This window comes from Plasmodium gonderi, assembly GCF_002157705.1.
Source record: "Plasmodium gonderi DNA, contig: Chr14, whole genome shotgun sequence".
NCBI classification, from domain to species: Eukaryota; Apicomplexa; class Aconoidasida; order Haemosporida; family Plasmodiidae; genus Plasmodium; species Plasmodium gonderi.
In genome coordinates, this window is record NW_021628939.1 from 2,680,956 (window position 1) to 2,702,684 (window position 21,729).

The 21,729-nt window shown below is 29.3% G+C and overlaps 5 protein-coding genes across 5 annotated transcripts; 3 read left to right on the plus strand and 2 right to left on the minus strand.

Moving 5' to 3' along the window:
* Nucleotides 1-2,991: 2,991 nt before the first annotated feature.
* Nucleotides 2,992-10,044, plus strand: PGO_145650 (transcription factor with AP2 domain(s); the record flags this gene model as incomplete). The annotated part of the gene is made up of 1 exon (XM_028690555.1): nucleotides 2,992-10,044. The coding sequence occupies one exon, from the start codon at nucleotides 2,992-2,994 to the stop codon at nucleotides 10,042-10,044; it is 7,053 nt and encodes a 2,350-aa protein (XP_028546356.1).
* A 2,505-nt stretch (nucleotides 10,045-12,549) lies between these two features.
* PGO_145660 (hypothetical protein, conserved) lies at nucleotides 12,550-13,173 on the plus strand (the record flags this gene model as incomplete). The annotated part of the gene is made up of 1 exon (XM_028690556.1): nucleotides 12,550-13,173. The coding sequence occupies one exon, from the start codon at nucleotides 12,550-12,552 to the stop codon at nucleotides 13,171-13,173; it is 624 nt and encodes a 207-aa protein (XP_028546357.1).
* A 1,024-nt stretch (nucleotides 13,174-14,197) lies between these two features.
* On the minus strand, nucleotides 14,198-14,761 carry PGO_145670 (hypothetical protein, conserved; the record flags this gene model as incomplete). The annotated part of the gene is made up of 1 exon (XM_028690557.1): nucleotides 14,198-14,761. One exon carries the CDS (start codon nucleotides 14,759-14,761, stop codon nucleotides 14,198-14,200), a length of 564 nt encoding a protein of 187 aa, XP_028546358.1.
* Nucleotides 14,762-16,081: 1,320 nt separating this feature from the next.
* PGO_145680 (DNA gyrase subunit B) lies at nucleotides 16,082-19,192 on the plus strand (the record flags this gene model as incomplete). Its single annotated transcript, XM_028690558.1, has 1 exon — nucleotides 16,082-19,192. The coding sequence occupies one exon, from the start codon at nucleotides 16,082-16,084 to the stop codon at nucleotides 19,190-19,192; it is 3,111 nt and encodes a 1,036-aa protein (XP_028546359.1).
* Nucleotides 19,193-19,796: 604 nt separating this feature from the next.
* Nucleotides 19,797-20,705, minus strand: PGO_145690 (hydroxyethylthiazole kinase; the record flags this gene model as incomplete). The annotated part of the gene is made up of 1 exon (XM_028690559.1): nucleotides 19,797-20,705. One exon carries the CDS (start codon nucleotides 20,703-20,705, stop codon nucleotides 19,797-19,799), a length of 909 nt encoding a protein of 302 aa, XP_028546360.1.
* Between the last annotated feature and the right edge of the window lie 1,024 nt (nucleotides 20,706-21,729).

Consider the following 21,729-nt stretch of genomic DNA (forward strand, 5'->3'; position numbering starts at 1 on the left):
TACATGCATAAGAATTTTTATACTAGATTTTCCATATACCTAATAAATACGCTATCTTCATATCTATACAAAACATTTTTCGTTCATATTTTTTTACTTCACACCAGTTCACATTATCTTATATTGTACCAACAGATTTCATTTTATTTATTATTTTACTTTTACATTAAATGTAAGAAGAACGATTACATTGTGAACTAATATGTGAAGGACAATCCTAAGAATCATGTCGAAACTTCTGAAAGTTCCAGAATTCTATAAAAATTTCGTGGAAAAAGTTTTTCAAGAATAAATTTTTTTTAAATGTCTTTTTTTTTTTTTCGTAATTTTTCCAGTATTTATAACATTTATTGGCGTACATACATTATAACCTTTGGCTCACTTTCTCACACACTACACATTTGTCTAAATGTAAGTACAGAGAAATGCATACACGTCGAATGCAGTGTATTCATATATTTACATATGCACGATGCATAAGTATTTATATATTGATATGCACAATTATATATATACACATACTTTCGTACACATGAGAACCCATTTTTTGTTCAATATGTATGTGGATTTACCCATAACTTAGCAATCGAGGTAGAACTCTACGAAAGTTTATGAATTACACGAAAATTAAAAAAAAAATTCATAAGCTTTAATTGTTCTTCATTCCTCTTTTAAATATTTTATTCTGCTTCCTTTTTTTTTTTTTTTTTTCCATTATATATATACATTACGCCTATTTTTAGTCATTCCTTTCCATTACTCAATATCCTTATTAAATCTCATCAAAATGTCTAAATCCGTGTAATTTATACATATATTTCTTTAAAAGAAATATATATTTTTTATTTTTTTGGCGTATAGAATATTTACAATTCTAATTTTTTTTCCCCCTTTTTTTTTTTCATTTTGAATATATATTCAAAGAAGATAACCTAATTTTCATAAACACATCTTCCATTTTTACAATTTTACTTTTTATTTTTTTATGCACAAGATAAATGGCTTTATTCTGCAGTAATCATAATATACACTTGTGTGAGTTATAAATATTTAAATTTATTAAATTGTTAAACGATACAGTTATGAAGAATGTGAAAAAAAAAATTCACATAATACATAAGACTGCATGAATTCATCAATTGTAGAATACATAGGATTTATTTGCCACGCAACTGCAAGAAATTATACATTTTTGTTTAATCTCTCTGATTTAGTTTTTTAATTTTAAAACTACCTTGAACATTGAATTCTTTTTTTTTTTTTTTTTACGCATTTATTATATTTTATTTATACATTATTATCTCATAATGTTGTACATATTTAAGCCATGAATTGTCAAAAATAAAATAATGTGATAAGACTTTGTTAATACACTTTTTATTTAACTATTCTCCTGTGCATAAGAATTTCGTGCTAACCGTTTCGATTATAAAGATTCGTATAAGGCTTGTAAGTATGTTTGCATAACGCAATGTGTATGGGAAACAAGCAAATTGTTAATAGAATTGTGTGTTCTCTGTATATATTTGTTTATACATATGTACATATAAACAGTGAAGAAGAAAAATAATGATTCATATTGCATTGATTTTGCAAATGTCAAGATTATAAAGCAATACTATATATGTATGATTTATTTTACTTTTGTCTTTTTCCATACTTTCTTTTTCGTATCCCATACATTGAATTTTCGACAAAATTTCTCTCATTTTTTGTTTACAATTTTAAGATTTATTAATATTAAGAAACATTTAATGAGATATATGTAAAAATAAAAGAAATTCATTATTTTCCCTTTTTTTTTTTTTTTTTTTTTTTTTTATTACACAAGTGTGTTTAAGTGTTTTTTTTTTTTTAAAATCTTTTATTACATTACTATTTTATCCTTTCAGTTACCATTTTTTTTTTATATGTTGCCAATGAATATTTATACTTATACATGTGTATATATCTACAGAGAAAAGACATCACAGGGAGTGGTGAGAAATGTCAAAATGTCGACAAACATTCGCATTTGTCTACCATAGTAATATTAAAAATTAACGTATAGAGGCATTAATTTTTTATTTAATTAAGAGATTGTTTTACAATAGTTTATGTACCATCTTATTGGCAAAATTTTGCACATGTGTGCATCTGAGAATGTTGTATATCTGTCAAATGTACAAACTTTTGCGAACACGTGTTTTGTGTGTTCTCACATAAAAATATTTTTTCATGTGCAGTTATATATTTATTCTTGTCAATATAGACCTCTTAGTGTAGACTTCTCAACGTAGACCTGTTAATAAATACTCGTTTTCACGCACTTGTTTTTATACGTCCATTTATACATACAAGTTTCTATGCAACCTGCATGTATGCACCTGTCCGTATAAACTTATCCGTGTAATATTGTTCATACTTGTAAATTCATATATTAAAACACACTCCTGCGTAAGAGAGAAAGTCTCGTGTTCAGCGCAAGGAAATATAAGAATGCAAATTTGTTTGTTTTGTTTTAGAGTATAATGTTATAAATTTTATGTAATTTATGTGAGTATAATAAAATCAATGCATAAAACATTTGATCCCTATCTTGAGTAGGCTTGTATGGCACGATTCTACCGTTTAGCACATTTGTGTATGTATATATATAAATTGCATAAAATCTGAGATTGTTGTTTTGCCCAGTTGCGTATATGTAAGTGTATATGTGCAAATGTGCACTTGATATATGTTTGCTTAAAAAGGGTTTATTCATTATTGTATATACCTAAATATATGCATACATAAATAAACACATACATACATAGATATATATATATATATATATATATATATATATATATATATATATATATATATATATATATATATGTACTTACATATATACATACACACACATAACGCTCGTTTTGCACAAGAACGTAAAAGACCTATATACACCTCTCCTTCTGAAATTCATTCCGTCGTTGAGTTGCACTTCACACCAGACCAATGATTCAAGAAATGAATGATGAAATGCGAGAAAAGGAAGAATTGTCAATGAAGGAAATTATTAATAGGAACAATGATCGAGGCAATATAGACGAAAAAAATGATAATGAATGTTTTGAAAGTGATAAAAATTTGCGTTATTCAAACTATTATGAACATAGTGACAAAGAATATAGAAGATCTTATGATTTGATAAATTCCATGAATAGAAATATAAAAACTAACCATGGGATTAATAATGGGTGTATTTTTAATAGAACTTTTAACAATGGGTATACACATTTAGATGATATGATAAATTTAAAAAAGAATGCGAGTAATAATATGCATGAAAAAGGTAAGCATAAAAAAAATTTTGAAGATGCTGAGAATAATGAAAACACAAATTTATGTTCTAATTTAAACGAATCATTAATAAAATTATTTAGTTTGAATTACAACATGCAAGAACATAAGACACATGATAGAGAAAACGATTTGTACAATAAAATCTTGAAAACTAATCCCAGCTTAAATATAAATGAAATGGATATGATCAGTAGAGATAGTAGAAATGTGCAAACTGATGTAAACCAAGAGGAGCTAAATGAGTTAGTAGATGAGAATAGTGTAAGTAATTGCAATGATTTAAGTAGAACTTTTAAGAATTCTTCACATTTTATAAGTGAGCACAGCAAGGCTCATAATGATTTGTCTAATTCTTATCAAGAAAGAGAAAATAAACATATGAATCATTTTATAGATCATAAAAATAAGTTTGAGAATAGTATTACCCATTTCAAAGATAAGACAATGCGGAAGAAAAAAAAAACTCCAAGGGATAAACACAATAACACATCTAATCCATTAGAATATAATTCTGATGATGGTAACCACAAATTGGTTTGTAAGGTCAATAAAATTAATGTGAATAATGGAAATTCTTCATATAGTTCGAATGCCTCCAATGAATCTATAACTAGGATGGGGTGTGTTCAAAATGATAATGTAGAATATTTTAAGCACGATGTAGCAAAGAGAATTTTTGAAAATAATGATCTGGTTCGTACATTAAACAGAGATATACATACGGAACCTAGTGAAGAAGATAATGAAAGCGATATAAAAATTGGATTACTTAACAAGTACAATAATATGAATTACGTTAGAAATATTATGCATGATTTGAGTAAACTACATGGTGAAGAAGTGAATGGTGAAAATTCAACTAGATTAGCAAGAAAAATGAACATAAAAACTATTGTTGATAACACAGAATTTAATGTATCCCATGATGAGAATTATAAGAAAATGATAAATTCAGATATGAATAACACGGATGATTCTGTTATTTTTAATTCAGCTAGTGGTAAAGTAAGCAAATTAGGAAACAAAAAAGGAAACAAAAAACAGACCATACTGACTAAGAAAAATGGGAATAGCGTTTTAGGATGTGATGAGGATTACTCAAAGAAGATGTACATTAGTCATGAAAATAATTCACATGATGTGGTAATATATGATAATGGCATGAATACAAACGAAGAAGATTTGCAAAATATGAATCAAATATCTGGGTCTAGTAATATGAGTGAAGATAATATACCAAAGCAGATCATGTATATGATGCAAGGGAATGCTGCCACAATTAATTATGATTATAAGAATTACAAATTGAAAGACTCAAATAACGTCAATGAATTGAAGAATATGCAACAAAAATATTCGAACAGTTCTGGCGAAAATATGTACAAAATGAGTAATAATAATAATAGTATTACTTATAATGTAAATGATAAACAAATATCTAAGAATAAAGTCATTTTGAACAATAGCAATGGTTCCTACAAGAATGATGAATATGATAATTATAACAAGACAGAGGAATGTAGCGATAAGTCTAACGACTTGAGCAGGGTGAACAGTTTGAAGAACTTGAACAACCTGAAAAACTTGAACATTGAGGATGGAGGAGAACTTTATCGTAATTTTAATTTTCCAGTGTTGAAAAATGCAAATAAGGATCGAGAAAATGCTTCAAACGTATTCTCAGTTAACGATGCAATTGCCAATTTGTGTGAACTGCTACAAAATAGCAATAAGAAAAGTGTCGATATAAAGTCAGGCACTAAATTGGTTAATATGAACTATGAAGGCAGAAGTAACGGCAAAAACCAAGGGAACAACAATCACCATTCAGTATATACAAATGATGGAAGTTACAACTGCAATAGAATTGATAACAACAATGAAGTAAGAGTTTCAAGGGAAAATATATCACACAATTCTGTAGATAATTATGGCAAAATAAATTTCAAAAATATAAACCATCGAAATATGTTTTCGTCTCTTTTACGAAGTGTAAATGGTGATAAATTTAACTACTTAAAACAATCTGATGAATTTTTAAGCACTGCGAAGGTTGGATCAGATACACACACAGATACAAACCAATATGATTCTGTAGAATATGTGAAGAAAAGAAATGAATCTATTAATTTTGAAATTGAGGATGAATCATTTAAACACGATGAAAATAAAACTGATAATAATGAATTCTTAGAGCGTGGGAAAACGAATGATGAAGAAGATTTTGTTAAACAAGGAGAAAGAAGCGATATGGATTCGGTAAGTCAGAACCAGAATCATCATAATAATGAGAATCTATCTCTTCATTCGCAACCGATTCCAGTAGAATATATGAGAAACCCTTCGACGAAAGAAACATATCATGCGGGTTCTAGAAATAATACCACATCGTCTTCTACGGCTTATATGAATGAACATTTTAGCCACAGAAAAGAAAGAGGAACGAGTGATGATTATGAAATGGAAACAGAGGAAGATGAACGAATGAGAGATGAAAATGAAGAATCATATGATGAGGATGGAAATGATGAATCCAATTACTACAAAAAAAATGAAGAATTTAGCAATGCACAGAATGAAGTAAAAGGAAAATTTAAAAATTGTACAAAAAAAGGGGAATTTTTGAAAAATGATTCTGTTGAGCGGATTAAAGACACAATTGACGATGAAGAGATGACGAATTTTTCAAAGAACAAGAACAATTTTCATGTAAAACATTTTGAAGAAATTGGAAAGGCCATTATTAATATTAAGAATAATACTAAAATTGATGAATTTACAAAGAACAAGTTATTAAGCGTGATAGAGAACTCAATTTTTGCTGATAAAAATGGAAATATGCGATTCTTTTATTCAGAACAAGGAGGGAATATGCAAGACGAGGTGCATCAGAATTGTTATGATAAGGTGGCAAATAAGGACATTCAGCAAGGTGTTTCAACGAATGTCTCGAAATGTGATTCAAATTTTGATTCAAATTGTGGCACAAAATGTGCTTCAAAAAACCGCACAAGAAACACATCACAGATTGATAGCAAAGAGCCAATGAGCCATTTCAATTATTATGGCATCTCCAGAAGAAACAGAAAAAACGAATTGAGCACTTTGAACAATTCTTCCAAAACTGACGAACTGGTTAATGAAATGAGAAAAGGAAATTCCCGAGAGTGTTTTGACACAGATTCTAGTATGAAATATATAATGAATACACAGCAAGGAAAAAATATTCTAAACAATTCTGGTTATGATAATAGTGGGAATAATAAGCACATGCATGAAATAAATGATAAGCAATATGTAAATAATTTTAGGACCAAGGAAAAAAAAAACAAAAAATCAAAAAAGGGTGTGAACATGATAGGAAAAATATATAATGAAGATGAAATGAACAAATCGGGAGAAAATTTCTCCAGAGACAAAGATGGGAATTATGAACGCGACATAAAAGGAACGGGCAGCAACGACAACGAGAAGGAGAACGGAAACAGTAGCAGCAATAGTGAAGACAGATGTGTGAACGATCAAATCAACACTAATATTAACAACCTGAAACATGAGAAACAACAAAGAACATTGATGACAGGAATAATTAAGAGAGGGAAACGCCCCATTAACTATAATGAAGAAAATAGTCATGGCGAAGCAAAAAAAATACCAATGAAAAGAAGTGAAATAATACAAACGATGGAAAAGTATGGAAGTGAAGAAATAGAAGATGTAGAGGATCGCATGTTTTTGTATAGAAACACTGACAACTGCAATGGAAAGGATAGCACTTCTAGTAGTGTTCTTGTAAACAGTAATGATACATGCAGAGAGACAAATACAAATGTTGAAGATATTGCAAACGGAGAATTTTCATGTGAAGAGAAGAAACAGGCATATAGTGCTACTTTGAAGGAGGAATTAAATTCATACATGGATTCAAATAAAAGTTCATATCAGAAAAAACGAAGTGATAACGAGGAAGAAATTGAACGTATTCATGTACGAAATGATTATGAAGAAAATGAGGAACTGACAAGAAATACAAATAAATACGAGTCAGATGAAGTATGTAGTATGAAATATGAACAATCTAATGATGAAAAGAAACAAAAATTGTATTTATCTGATCATTTGAAAAGTAATAATTTAAAACAAGTTAATGATAATTACTTTAAGCTGAATTCAAATTTTCCAAGCAATTTGCTGAGTACCAGCACGAGCAGCAGCTATAGCAATGAAAATCTGAAAGGCAACACAAATAATTACAGTTTTAACGAATTGTCTTCTAATACATTAACGAATAAATTTCATATGGATGAAAGTATGCCAAGTAATTTAAACATAAGTTCACAAATATATAAGAATAATTCTAGTTCGTATGATAAGAAGAAAAAAAAAAATGATAAAAGAAATTTAGACAGCCTTTATAGCAACACACCGACGACATATGCAACCTGTATGAATGATTGCAGTAATACTAGTATTAAGTTTGTAGATTATGATATGAACGATGAGAACTCTCATAATCAGAAGAATAAAAAACATGTTTTAAATGTAAAAAACATGAGCGATGAAGATAGCAATAAGGTTATTTCTAATGCTTCAGCACACGTGGAATACGTAACAAAGGAATTTTTGAAATGCAATAAAAACATTATGAATATGAATAAAAAAATGGGAGAAAAACTGAATTGTGACAGGATCGATTTACTAATCAGTCCGGAGGAAAATCCATACAATGATATCATAAATAGCGATCAAAATGTATCATATAAACTGGTTAACGAAAATTTTGATGACAGTAGTAATGCTATTGATGATTGTAGTGATGGCAAAAACATATGGGAAAATGAAAATGACGAACATGCTGGGGACGTTTTAAAAGGCTATGGAGGAGGAGATAACGGAAATTCGCAAATTGCACACTCTCAAAGTACACAATTGCAAAATACCCAATTTGATGAAAACCTTTTATTTAAAAGCAAGAGCCATAGTGATAATGGAAAATTATTAAATTTTTTCCTGAAAAAGAAAAATTCCTCTTCTTCCTATTCTGATTATAAAGGGGAAGGAATGTCTCATATTAGTTCTCACAAGCCTCATAATCTGAATGAAATGAAGAGTGAGAATCAGTTTTCTCTAACCCGAACGAACAGTTTGAACATAAATTTGGGAACAATGCCACATGATCAAATGGACTATGATGATGCTATTCAGCACAATCGTAATTCCATTAATAAGAATAAGACGAATATGTACGATGAACTAATCAGAGTTAGTGGGGAACAAATGGACAATTTGAATCTCTCGGATTATGTTAATATCTCTGAGGAAATGTACGATAGACCCACAGTGGCGAGTATCAGCAAGGATTTGAGTTCTAATGAAACTATTCTAAAGGGCAAGGTCGAAACGGATAATGCTGTCGTGAGTAACTTAGCAAATGATATAGCTAATGATATGACGACCGATGTGGCTAACAATATGACTAACCCTATGACGGACGATTTGATGAACAAGAAGATGAATGACATTCCAAATGAAACGTCGAACCCCTCAGGGTCCACCACAAAAAACGAAGTTGACATAACCATCTGCACGTTGGCGAATTGCCCAACCCACAACCCGCAAAGCTACACGAAAAATGTTTCGAGAAAAGGAGATGCACAAGGAGATGGAGGAATGATGAAAGAGGAAAATGATGAACTAAAAAGAATACCAGGAGTTTATTATGATAAGAATTCTCAGAGATGGTTTGGAGAGCACAAAATAAACGGCGTCAAATGTGCTCAGAGTTTTGCAGTAAAAAAACATGGATGCGAAGAAGCCAAAAGGTTAGCAATTGAATGGAAAAAGGCAAGAATAAGAGGTGAAGTTTGGGACAGATTTATAAATAAGAAAAAAAAAAGCAATAATAATCCAAATTGTGTTAATAAAACTACGAAGACTAGTCGTCCATCAGTGGAAGAATTACGAATAAAATATTTGTCCATGAGTAAAAATATGCCAAAGGTTAGAGGAGTGTGGTTTAATTCTACTCCACAGAGAATGGGTTGGGTAGGACAAGCGTACAAAAAGTGTAAAAGAATTGAAAGAATTTTTTCTGTTAATAAATATGGCTTTGAAGGGGCAAGAAAATTAGCTATTGCTTTTAGAAATTCACAAAAACCATCAAATGAAGATAGTGATGAAGACAGTTGGTCAAAAGATGATAAAATGAATATTAAAAATGGGGAAGAAAATTTAAATAATTATGAATATAAAAATGAATATTCAGGTTCGAATGAAATTCCATCTAAAAATAATAACAGCAGTAGTAGAAGTAGCAGCAACGACATTAATAATACCAAAATTGAAAGTAAAGATACACGAATTAATTTATGTAGAGATGCAATGTTATTCATTTTACACGATCTTGAGACTATATTAGAATTAAATATACCCATGTTACACAAAAATGTCAATATGTACAAAATCTGTATAAAACACCATTTAAACTATTTAACTTTAATTAAAAGTGAAGAACAAATTATTCCATACCTGAACGTATTTGGTGATTACATTCAGAGATGTATATTGCCCACTGATTTGCCTTACGCTGAACTTTATGTATTAATAGATTCTCTAATTCATAGTGATATATTACCCTCCTTTGATCATAAGGAAAATTTCTCCGATTATTCCATGGCAGAAGATCCCGGAATTATAACACCCTCTATGTTGCTATGACTGCGTGAGAAAAAAAAAAAATAATGACAAAATGGAGAAATTATAATAATAATAATAAAATGAAGACATAATAATAAAATAAAAATATATATATAAAAAAAAAAAAAAAATGATTAATTCCTAAAACCCACTTACCCGTATTAACAGTCTTTAAGAGAAAGAAAGGATGAGATACACTCGTTTATATATGTTTGTGCTCTTCTCTGTAGGAGAAGCGTTCCCCATTTTGTGCACATTTTGGCATGTTGTTGTACATACGTATATATTTGTATTTATACATATAACAACAGGGGCTCATAGATGCATAACATTTTCATAACCGTGTAAGAGAGTCATAAGATCAGGCTAATAAGGAACAACTTTGTTTGCCATATGTGTACAGATGTCTCTCCGAATATCCATCCCTTTTTTTTATTTTTCAATTTTTTTTTTTTTTTATTATAATTTCCCCATAGTTAATTCTTCTCCCTAATCGTCAGATTTTTTTTTTTTTTTTTTTTTTTTTTTACGAAAACTATGCTAATGGTATTCATTTCTTGAACTTTTTCGATAAGATGTATGTGTACCCTACGTATAAATAAACCAAAAAAAAAAAAAAAAAAAAAAGACTGTACTTTTTTACTTTATTTTACTAAGGTTGACCTATTTAATGTACACGAACATGTTTTTATATTATATTTAGTATCTGACAGGATTGTGTATTTGAGATGTGTGTGCATGTGTTGGATGTGGCATATTACACGTGCATATATTCTCATACATAAGTACATTTTCTATTTTTTCAAATTTTTTTCCTTTTTCATATATCTACATATGAAGGAAGGATTCATTGATGACTTATACAACTTTTTTAAAATTTCTCAATTTCACATTAAAAGGGGTATTTTCCCGAATTATATTTGTTTTCCTATTTGGAGACATTGCTGCTCTTTCCAATTTTCCAATGGTAATTATGATGTAGGTCGTTTGGGCAAGTATTCTTTTTTTTTTTTTTTTTTTTTTTTTTCCCTTGAATGCGAGTGGGAACCATAAACGAAATGTTCACTTTTATTAACAATTTTGTCATGAAGCCCAAATTGTTTATACTGTTACTGGGATTTTAAAATTTTTAGATAAACAATTTTATATTTTTTTTTGAGCGGAAATGTGTGCATGTTTAATGTGCAATTAAGCAGTAATTACCACTTTTAGTTGTTAAAAATTGTTACGGAAATTTTTTTGTGAAATTCCATTTCAAATAAAACTAATTAGTATGGTCAATTTAAGGAGCAAACACCATTTGTGATGAAATCGGTTTATATTTGATATTTACAAACATGTGTGTGTAGGTAATTACATTGTCTACCAAGCATTATGCTTTATGTATACTTATGTAATAAAAGCGGCGTTTCACATATTCTTATAATCGTTCAAACGGTTTTACATATAAAGGATCTCAATGAGTAACATCCTGGGAAAAGAAAAAAAAAAAAAAAAAAAGGACAAACGAAAAGAAAAAAAAAATGTAATAAATATTTTTTTTTTTTTTTTCTCCATGTAAGAGTGATGATTTACTCATATAATAATTTATTCTCTTTTCGCAACCTGTCATGTCTTTTAACATTATGGTAATTTCTTTGAAAGTAAATTGTGAATTAGAAAAATTATGGTGTAAGGCAGTATCTTCTCTATTTTTTGGTAATTTAAGGAAGCATTGTTATAACGTAACTTTTTTTTAACCTTTCTCAACCTTAATCCGTTTTGCCCTTTTTTTTTTTTTTTTTTTTTTATATTTCTTTTCAATTTATAGAAGAATGGCGGTTTTATCCTATGTTAAACATTTCTAAATAAATATTCTGTTTGAAGAACGGAATAGGTAACGAGTTGGAGGATTATTTTATTTTATTTTATTTTTTTTTTTTTTTAATTCTATTAAGCCACCAGCTGAGAGTTTATTTTAATGGAAAATCTCATTTTAGCCCAAGAATATGTATTCAGGGATATAGAATTATAAAACAAATTAATTTTTTCACTTTTTCTAGCAATTATTTTATAGATAGGAGGAAGTTCCTCACCATGCTTATTTATTTTTTTTTTTTTCAATTTTTAATTGTCAATATTTACTATGATATAAACGTGCAATATCTTTTTAAAGCAGAGGAACAACCTTTTTTTTTTTTTTTTTTTTTTTTTTTTACGCATTTATCAGTTAGATAAACTTCATTTGTGCTGAAAATTTATGTGGCAAAATTGGCAAATTTGTAGGTATGGAATATATACAGATGATAAAAATATGTATCTTTTCCTCATTCTCCCACTTTTCAACCCATCCATGCAAGTACAAAAAAGTTATTGCATGTATTTGTATGTACATATATGCCTATAAAGGTTAAATCCAAAAGGAGAAGGAAATATAAGAGAAAACGTGTTAATACGTTTTATGAATAAAGTCCTTCAACTTTTACATATATCAGCACACACGGCTTCATGAACCACAGCATTTGATTGCTAATGCTATTTGGCTAAATGGGAGAAAGCGGTAATTATTTCAGGATACCTGATGAAGCAAGAACAAAAGAGCGACATTACAAAACAAAAAAGAATAAATTTCTAGAAGAGAAATCAGACTTATTTTGTTTCATATGTTTAGAGAAGAATTTAGAAGATTCTCATTTGATATCCTGCTGTTCTTTATGTACTGCTTGTGTTCATAAAAGATGTTGGTACAGTTGGAGAAAAACCCAGAAATTAAGTTCCCTAAGATCCAGAATTTTAGGCCTAAATAAATTGGACCCTTTATTATGCACAATTTGTAAAACAGGTACTGCAAAAATAAAAGATGAAAAGGATTTTAATTGGATAATTAACAGTAATACAAATAAAGAATATTTGCAAGATGAATTATTAAGAACAATTGCATCGATATTAAATAATGAAGGGAATGATAACAACATTCGCATACTTCATTTCCGATATATTTTTTTAATAAATTTAATTTTTTTAATTATAGGAATAGTTATAATAATAATTTTTACAGTTGTTTTCCATTTTACCACTACCTATGTCCTTCTTGTTGCACTTTTTGTACTGTACGAAATTATAGTTCTACAAATAGTTTTATATCTTTATATAAGAATCAGATATAATTAATTCATTTGTATACACTTTTTTTTTTTTTTTTTTAAAAAAAAACACACAAAGTGAATTATACTTCTTGTGTGTTCAAACCATTTGAGGGAGATATATTCATTGAAGCCTTTTTATATTTTAGTGTAAAAAATTGGACAATATATTTTACTCCCTTTTTTCCTTTACCGCTTTTCTAATGTAAAAGGTGGTTCTTTACTGTTTTACACTTTAAAGTGTGAATAAAAATGTCTAAAAATGGCTTTCATTATGTTTTCGTGCGTCATTCGCCTTTTTTTTTTTTTTTTTTTTTTTTTTCCCCATTGTTTTACTATTTCGTTTAATTTTATCATGCATTACGATTCATTAGTGTGAATTTTTATGTCCACTAACCAGTGTGATCATTTCGAAACATTTTTTAGCCTATATGAATATTGTTCCTGCGTTTTTGTTCATTTTGTTAATTTTTTTCATATTTTTCATATTTTTGAATATCCATACGCATATACATTTTTAAGACATAGTTTGACACTTCCAATAATCGTTGTTTTAATTTGAAAACAGTTGAAAGTTTGATTTGAGTAAACATATAATGGCTTGATTTGGTAAACATCAAAGTGAATGGTTGCATAATGAAAGATCATTGTTCTAATTTACAGTAACGCATTTTTTTTTTTTTTTTTTGTGAATATTTTGAGAAAACATGTAGCAAAACGAAACAAAACAAAATGGGTAAGAGGCGGAAAAGGGGGGGGGGGGGGGGGGGGGAATTGAGAAGATAGGGATACTTACTAAACCACAGTTGAAACTTTTTCTTTTTTTTTTTTTTTTTTTCCCCCTAGGGATAAGACGTAGAAAATTTCGATAGAAAAATGAAGAACAAAATCGTTAACACAATGCAGTCGCATTCACATAAACAAAAATAGGTAGAAACTTTTGCATAAACGAGTTTAATATGATAAGATTAAGAACACTCATATATCACTGCGTATATTGGGGAAACCTTTTTTTTTTTTTTTTTTGTGTGTCTAAGTTCTGTGTTGTGTTGTTAGCTAATCCACTGTTCAGCCAAATTATGATAAAAGCTACCTTGATTCGTTAACTTGTACTTGTTTAATGTGTAATTATTTAACTCGTTAAACGTTTCTAATATTTTTTTTCCATCGAATTTATTTGTGACGAAATTACCATTTCTTAGATATTGTGGCATGACATCTACGTCCATATCTCCCTCCTTTTGATCGTTTCCTATGTGACTCTTCTTTATCATGTGTTTAATATGATTTATTTGAAATTGCAATTCTTCCAATTGTTGTTTTTGGATATTTAGGACATAATTAATTTTCATTTTATCTTCTTCCATTAATATTATTTCATTCTTAATATCAACTAGGAAATCATTTTTTTCCTTTTCAACTAATTCTATATATTTCCAGTCTTTCGGTTCTATATTGTAATGTATATTAAATGCTGGATACGCTGAATCGAAGTTTGTTTCTTCGTTTGTCGAGTTTCGTGCAGGGAAATTTTCATTTCCCTTTTTTTTGGGATCCATGCATTTTATATACATGATAAACATTAAGAAAATATTGGCGAATGCTACAATTTTCATTGTTATGGTCAGATGCCAATATGATTGAACCTTTGTCAAAATGGAAAAAGTGAGTTAAATCGTATCTGTGTACGTATTAAGTACGTATGTATGCATGTATGCAGACACGATTATGTACACGCATTTGTACACGTGTGTGAATGTGTAGAACAGGGGGGAAAGGTTACACCTTTAGAATGTTAAGTAGTGGAGTGGTTATTTTGAGATAACATTTGGAAGATAAAGCATAGTGTTCATCAGAAAAAAAAAAATATATATATATATATATACGAAAAAGAATGGGCTGCGATACACACATACATGTGCAATAATCCTTATGCACAGAAACATGTACTTACACCTTTTTTGCCATTCAAATGAAGATATAAGACCCCTTCCTACAAACATTAAAAAGTTGCGCTATTTATGAGATTTCATTTGTAGATATAAAATTTTATGGGTAATAAAAAAAAAAAAAAAAAATTCCATTTTAAACATGTTTATTTTTCTTAACATCACACATGTGGCACCTTGTCCAAAATGGTTATTTCACATTAAGTTTAATGTTAGAAGATTGAAAAAAATTAGAACTTTTTGTCTTTTCTACGTTTAAGGAATATGGTTCTTACAGTGCATTAATGATACTATGCTTAAATTGGGTAATTTTTTTTTTTTTTTTTTTTTTTTCCCCACCCCCCTAATCAATTTTGCATGTCCTAAATATGATTTTTTTTTAAAAAAAAATTGGACCTAATTGAACTAAGGTGAATCATTAGTAATACATAAGAACGAAGTGTATTTTGTATAGCATTAAGTTTGCTTCTGAATTTTTGTTATGCTACTTCTTCTTTTTGGGAGTTGTATATGTTTAAACATGCATGTGATATAGGACAAATAATAGCCCAAACTGTGTTAAGCGATGTCAACTTTAAAATGTGCATTTTTTTTTTTTTTTTTTTTTGCAAAGGTACGTACATCCCTTATGGTAAAGAGGAATTTACGTGTGGAATTTAATGGATAGCTTATTTTCTCTCATTCCAGATTAAATACTTTTTTTTACGCTTGCACATTATGTGCAAAAAATATTTTTTCCCTTTATTTCATTTTATTCTATTCCTTCACGAATCAGCGCAGGGAAAAAAAAATACCTAAGGCGATTGCAAAATCAGGAAAAGAAGAAAAAAAACAAGAAAGAAATAAAAAGGAAAAGAAGCTTCCTTCTAATGTTTGAAAGTTGTGACCCTGATTCATATTCCTTTTTCATTATCCAAATTGGTAGGAAATGAAAGCATCAAATGGCTTACAAATGAAAGCGCGGAATAGCGCAAGAGCAAACAGACGATGAACATGCGATTTTCGAAATCATTCCCTATATTCATTCTCCTGTTAGAATATTTCCTGATATACACAAGAGGAAAAGTACACGATTCAAATACTTCCACTTCGAATCGTTTGAACAAATGGAATTTTCGAAAGAGGGATCTAAAGCGAAGATTCCCTTTTACATCCTATCCCAATGATGAGATAAAAACATTTAAAAGAAAAAGAACACCTGATAGGAAGAAATTATCTAAGAAAAAAGCATACTGTTTTTTTACGAGTATCAAAGGGGTTGAAAAAATAAAGAGGGAAGAAAAAAATCATAAAAATTTTTATCGCAGCTTCCGTTGTAAAGATTATGATGCAAAGGACATTGTTATTTTAGAAGGTCTAGAAGCGGTGAGGAAGAGACCAGGTATGTATATCGGAAATACAGATGTGAAAGGGTTACATCAAATATTATTTGAAATTATTGACAATTCAGTGGACGAATATAACAATTTTGAGTGTAATGAAATTAAAATTGTTATACACCGCGACGAAAGTGTAACAATAGAAGATAACGGGAGAGGTATACCATGTGATATTCATGAGAAAACTAAAAAGTCTGCCCTCGAAACGGTTTTGACTGTTTTGCACTCAGGTGCTAAGTTTCATGATGACGAAATTTCTGAAGAGTTATCGGGAAAGAAGGATATAGTGCCCGTAGATGCAGTTGCAAGTGTAGGTGCAGAGGAGAAAAGCAATGGCAGACGTGGAATTCGCAAGGCTGGAAGAAGAGAAGATGAAGAAAAAGAAAAAGTAGATCAGAAGCAGGATGGGAAGGAAAACCTTAAGGCAGGTTCAAAGGCAACAGAAATGAGTGAAGAAAAAAGCGCCCAAAAGGAACATTCACCAATGTACAAATTTTCGTCCGGGTTGCACGGAGTGGGGTTATCTGTAGCCAATGCCCTAAGCAGCTTCATGAATGTAAAAGTTTTCAGAGATGGGAAAATTTACAGCATTGGATTGGAAAAAGGAAAAGTCGTACATCCGTTAACTGTTCATAATTACCAAGTATATAAGAGAGGAACACAAATACATTACAAACCGGATAACACCATTTTTAAAAATACGATCAAGCATAACGCAGAGTTTATAAAAAATAGGATACATCAACTGGCATATCTAAATGATAGACTCGTTTTTTACTTTTGTGATGAAAGGGTTGCAAACAGAACGTCGTATATAAATTTGTCAAAAGGAAGTAATAAGAGCGATAGAGATGACAAAAAAGAAAAAATAATGGCTGAAAATTCTATTAGTTCCGAGGAGAAGGATCCAAAATTCAATAAACAGTATACTGATGAGAGAATAGTTGATGGAGTTAAAAAATTAGGGGAAGATCAAATTAGTCACTACAAAGATTTATACCTATATAACTACGAAGTAATAAAACATGAAGGGGGGTTAAATGAATATATAGATGACTTAACAAAAAATAAAATGAATTTATTCAAAGACAGTAATAAAACCATTAGCATATGCTGTCACAATAAAAATGTATACATCGATTTAAGAATGAAATGGATGCAAAACCAGTATCATGAAAATATTATAAGTTTTGTGAATAATGTATATACAAGTGATGGAGGAACACATGTGGATGCATTAAAACATGCAATTAGCAGATGTGTAAATTTTAATATAAAAAAAAATGAAACAACAAAAAATTATCTCAATGTACCAGGAGAATATATAAGGGAGGGATTGACAGCCATTTTATCTGTCAGAATGAACAACCCAGAATTTGAAGGACAAACAAAAACGAAATTAGGTTCTCATCATTTAAAACCAATATTAGAAAGTATCGTTTTTGAGAAATTATCAGAAATTTTTGATTTCGAACCTAATTTATTAAACACACTTTATTTGAAAGCATTACAAGCAAAAGCAAGTGATGAAGAAGCAAAAGCTGCCAGAGATTTAATAAGATCAAAAAATAATCAGTATTACTCTACCATATTGCCGGGAAAACTAGTTGATTGCATAAGTAATGACACAAGTAGAAATGAAATTTTTATTGTAGAAGGAGACAGTGCTGCTGGAAGTGCAAAGCAGGCTAGAAATAGAGAAATCCAAGCAATACTCCCCCTTAAAGGGAAAATTCTGAATGTAGAAAAAATTAAAAATAATAAAAGAATTTTTGAAAACTCAGAATTGAAATCTTTAATAACAGCTATCGGTCTGAGTGTTAATTGTGATAATACTAAAATTACAAAAGGGAATAATATTTTGAATAAAAAAAAAAAGGATATTAAAAAAAAATATGATTTAAAAAATATGAAAAATGATAATACACAAGTTAACAATTCCATGATGAATAAGAAAAAAAATTCGATTTTTGACACACCCATAAGATATGGAAAAATAATTATTATGACAGATGCTGATGTTGATGGAGAGCATATACGTATTTTACTTCTAACCTTTTTGTATAAATTTCAAAAAGATATTATAGAAAATGGAAATGTGTATGTTGCTTGTCCACCATTATATAAAATTACGTACAATCGTTTTTTTGATAATTCAATAAAGGAAATCGTAACTAAACAATTTAATGTTACCACAAAAAATTCCAAGTTCCTTATCCATACATATTCAGATGATGAATTAAACGAATTGTTGCGATTATTAGACCAGGATAGAGCTTATCACACTGAACAGAAAAATATAGAATCTCAAAAAGCACCATCTACCGATGAAGTAAAGAGTAAAATTAATGACAATGAAAATTATTTATCCATTTTAGAAAATGCAGAATTAGACCAACAAAATAAAGATAACGAAATTTCCGAGATAAATCAAAAAATACTTCAAACGGGTAATGAAACTCAAAGTAGTTCGCTTATCAGTAATAATACACTTTTTACGTTCTCCAAAAAATATGAAATACAACGATTTAAAGGCCTTGGAGAAATGATGGCTGACCAGTTATGGAACACTACAATGGATCCAAGTGTGCGAAAATTAATTAGGGTTACTGTTAACGATGCTATACGGGCGAATAATTTGATTTATTCCCTAATGGGGGAGGATTCAAAATTGCGAAAAAATTTTATTCTGGAAAATTCTCCTTCATCACATGATTGAACAGAAGAGTGCAACACAAAAAGTGTATATCACGTTGTTCCATTTGTTGTATATGTTACAGATTTCTTTTTCCACGCTCCCTTTGACGAGAAAATGGAGACTTTTTTTTTTTTTTTTTTTTTTTTTTTTCTGCGTTCAATTTGGTACTTTCGGGATGCATTCATTTTTATCGTCTCTATGAGAACCACATTCGCAGTACTTGCAAATGTGTACACCTGTTGCTACCCCTTTTGTCGTTGTTAGATGGGGAAAACAACATATAATTTTGAATTTAAATGTATTATTTCTTTTTAAGCACTGAATTAATTATCAATTTAACGCTATCCGATATGAATTAAGGAGGATAATTTTGGTAATCAAAATGCAGATTTGGCGTGATAAAACAAAATTGTAAAAAATAACAATAAAAGGGATTGATAATCAAAATTGAATAAAGTATGGAAATTGTGGAAAAATCAGAGACTGTGATTTTTCTAAAAATAAAAAAAAAAAAAAAAAAAAAAATGTACGAAAACATTATTTGAATATCACTTAGAACCAAAGTAATATGTGAATCCCAAATTAAGAACATCACCAAAATTGAAAAGAAAACTTTGGATAAAACTCAACTGGCCTTGTAGATGTCCACTATTTGGAAATTTAAAAAATGTGGATTATTTGAATAATAATAAATATTATCAATAATTTTATGACTTAATGTACCTGGGCCTATTTCTTTTTGATATGCCTTAAAAGCAGCCATTTTGTAAATTAAAGAAGCTGCAGTACATGCTATAAATGAATTTTTCGGATAAACAGATGTTGCTGCGGCACAAAGAGCACCAACTGAACATCCTGAACCAGTAATTTTTGTTAAAATTTTTAGATCACAATTAATTTTGGATATATAATTTGAACATGGACTGACAATAATATCAGATTTTGATGTGACAGCTACAGTACAATTATACTTTAAAGCAACATTTCTTGCACTTTTAATTATATCAGGTTCACTATAGGATGTATTGCTGTTGCTATCTACACCTTTTCCAAAAAATTCTCCTTTATCTAGATAAAAAATTTCAGCAAAATTGCCTTTAATAACATTTGGTTTACATTTAGTAATAATATCTTTAATCATGTTTCTTCTGTATTCTGTTGCACCTACAGCTATTGGATCAATTATCAAAATAAATTTTTCTTTCATTTTTTCTTGTCTTATTTTTTTTAACACGTCTACATTTTCCACCTGACTTGTATGTAAACCTAAGTTAAAGTAGGTGCAAGAGGATATCTGAGCAAATTGTTCTACCTCTTTAGGATTATCAATCATGGCTGGGGAGGAGCCAAACGCCAACAAACTGTTTGCCACCTTTTCAGTAGTTACTCTGTTTGTTATACAATGCACAAGCGGGTTAGTCACCTTAACCTGTTCGATACATTTGATTATTTCATCTTGGTACTCTCGAACGTTCTTCAATTTAGTCACGGAAGAAAATAATCTTAAATTTGCAAAATGTTTGCACCAATTCATTTGGTTCAAATGGGAGCAGCTTATTCAGAACAGAATGGATCTTAATATGGGACAATCTGAATGCGCAAAAAAGAGGGAAATAAAAAAAAGGGAAACAAAAAAAAGGGAATCAAAAAAAGGAGAAGTAAAAAAGAGGGAAGCAAAAAAAAGGGAAGTAAAATAAAGGGAAGCAAAAAAAAGGGAAGTAAAATAAAGGGAAGCAAAAAAAAGGGAAGTAAAATAAAGGGAAGCAAAAAAAAGGGAAGTAAAATAAAGGGAAGCAAAAAAAAGGGAAGTAAAATAAAGGGAAGCAAAAAAAAAGTATACTTTGGAACATACGAAAAGGTGAAATTAAACTGTGTTTTTGAACGAATAAATACGACACCAGGGAAAACCTATGTCATCATAAGCTAAATACAATCCCTTTCTTTACATACATAATCACTGCAATATTATTGTAGACGAGTAAAACGCAAGAAGATACGTTAATTTATCCCTAAAAAAAAAAAAAAAGGGAAGAAACTGGGAGAAACTCAATTATGTCCAAGTACAAGTACAAATATTATGTGCACAAATAATGCAACCTTTTTTATGGGAATAAAGTTGGATGAATGGATTATTTTAAAGAATAATTTAAAACTCGTTTGTTCCATAAAAAATTAGTAGGTGGAAAGGACAAAAAAAAAAAAAAAAAAAAAAAAAAAAAAAAGAGCTACATTCACAGAGAAAAGCCAAAAAGGTACTGGTGAAAAAAAAAGAAAAAAAAAAAAATGTTAATTTGCCAAAATGGGCTTCCGAAGTTGTATTCATTATGTTATAGTTGTTTAAAACCTTGAAAATGTAAATTGGTATAGAAGTATGTATATATACTTATGTGCAATATATTCATGAAACTCATTATATTCGATTTCTTGTGCAATAATAAGGGTGTTTTAAAAGCATGTTAAACAAGCATATCAGCTTTATTGTAACATGCATTTTGCTTTAACTTCTTTTTTTTTTTTTTCACTTAATATATATTCGAGAATGGGCTCATTTACTTCTC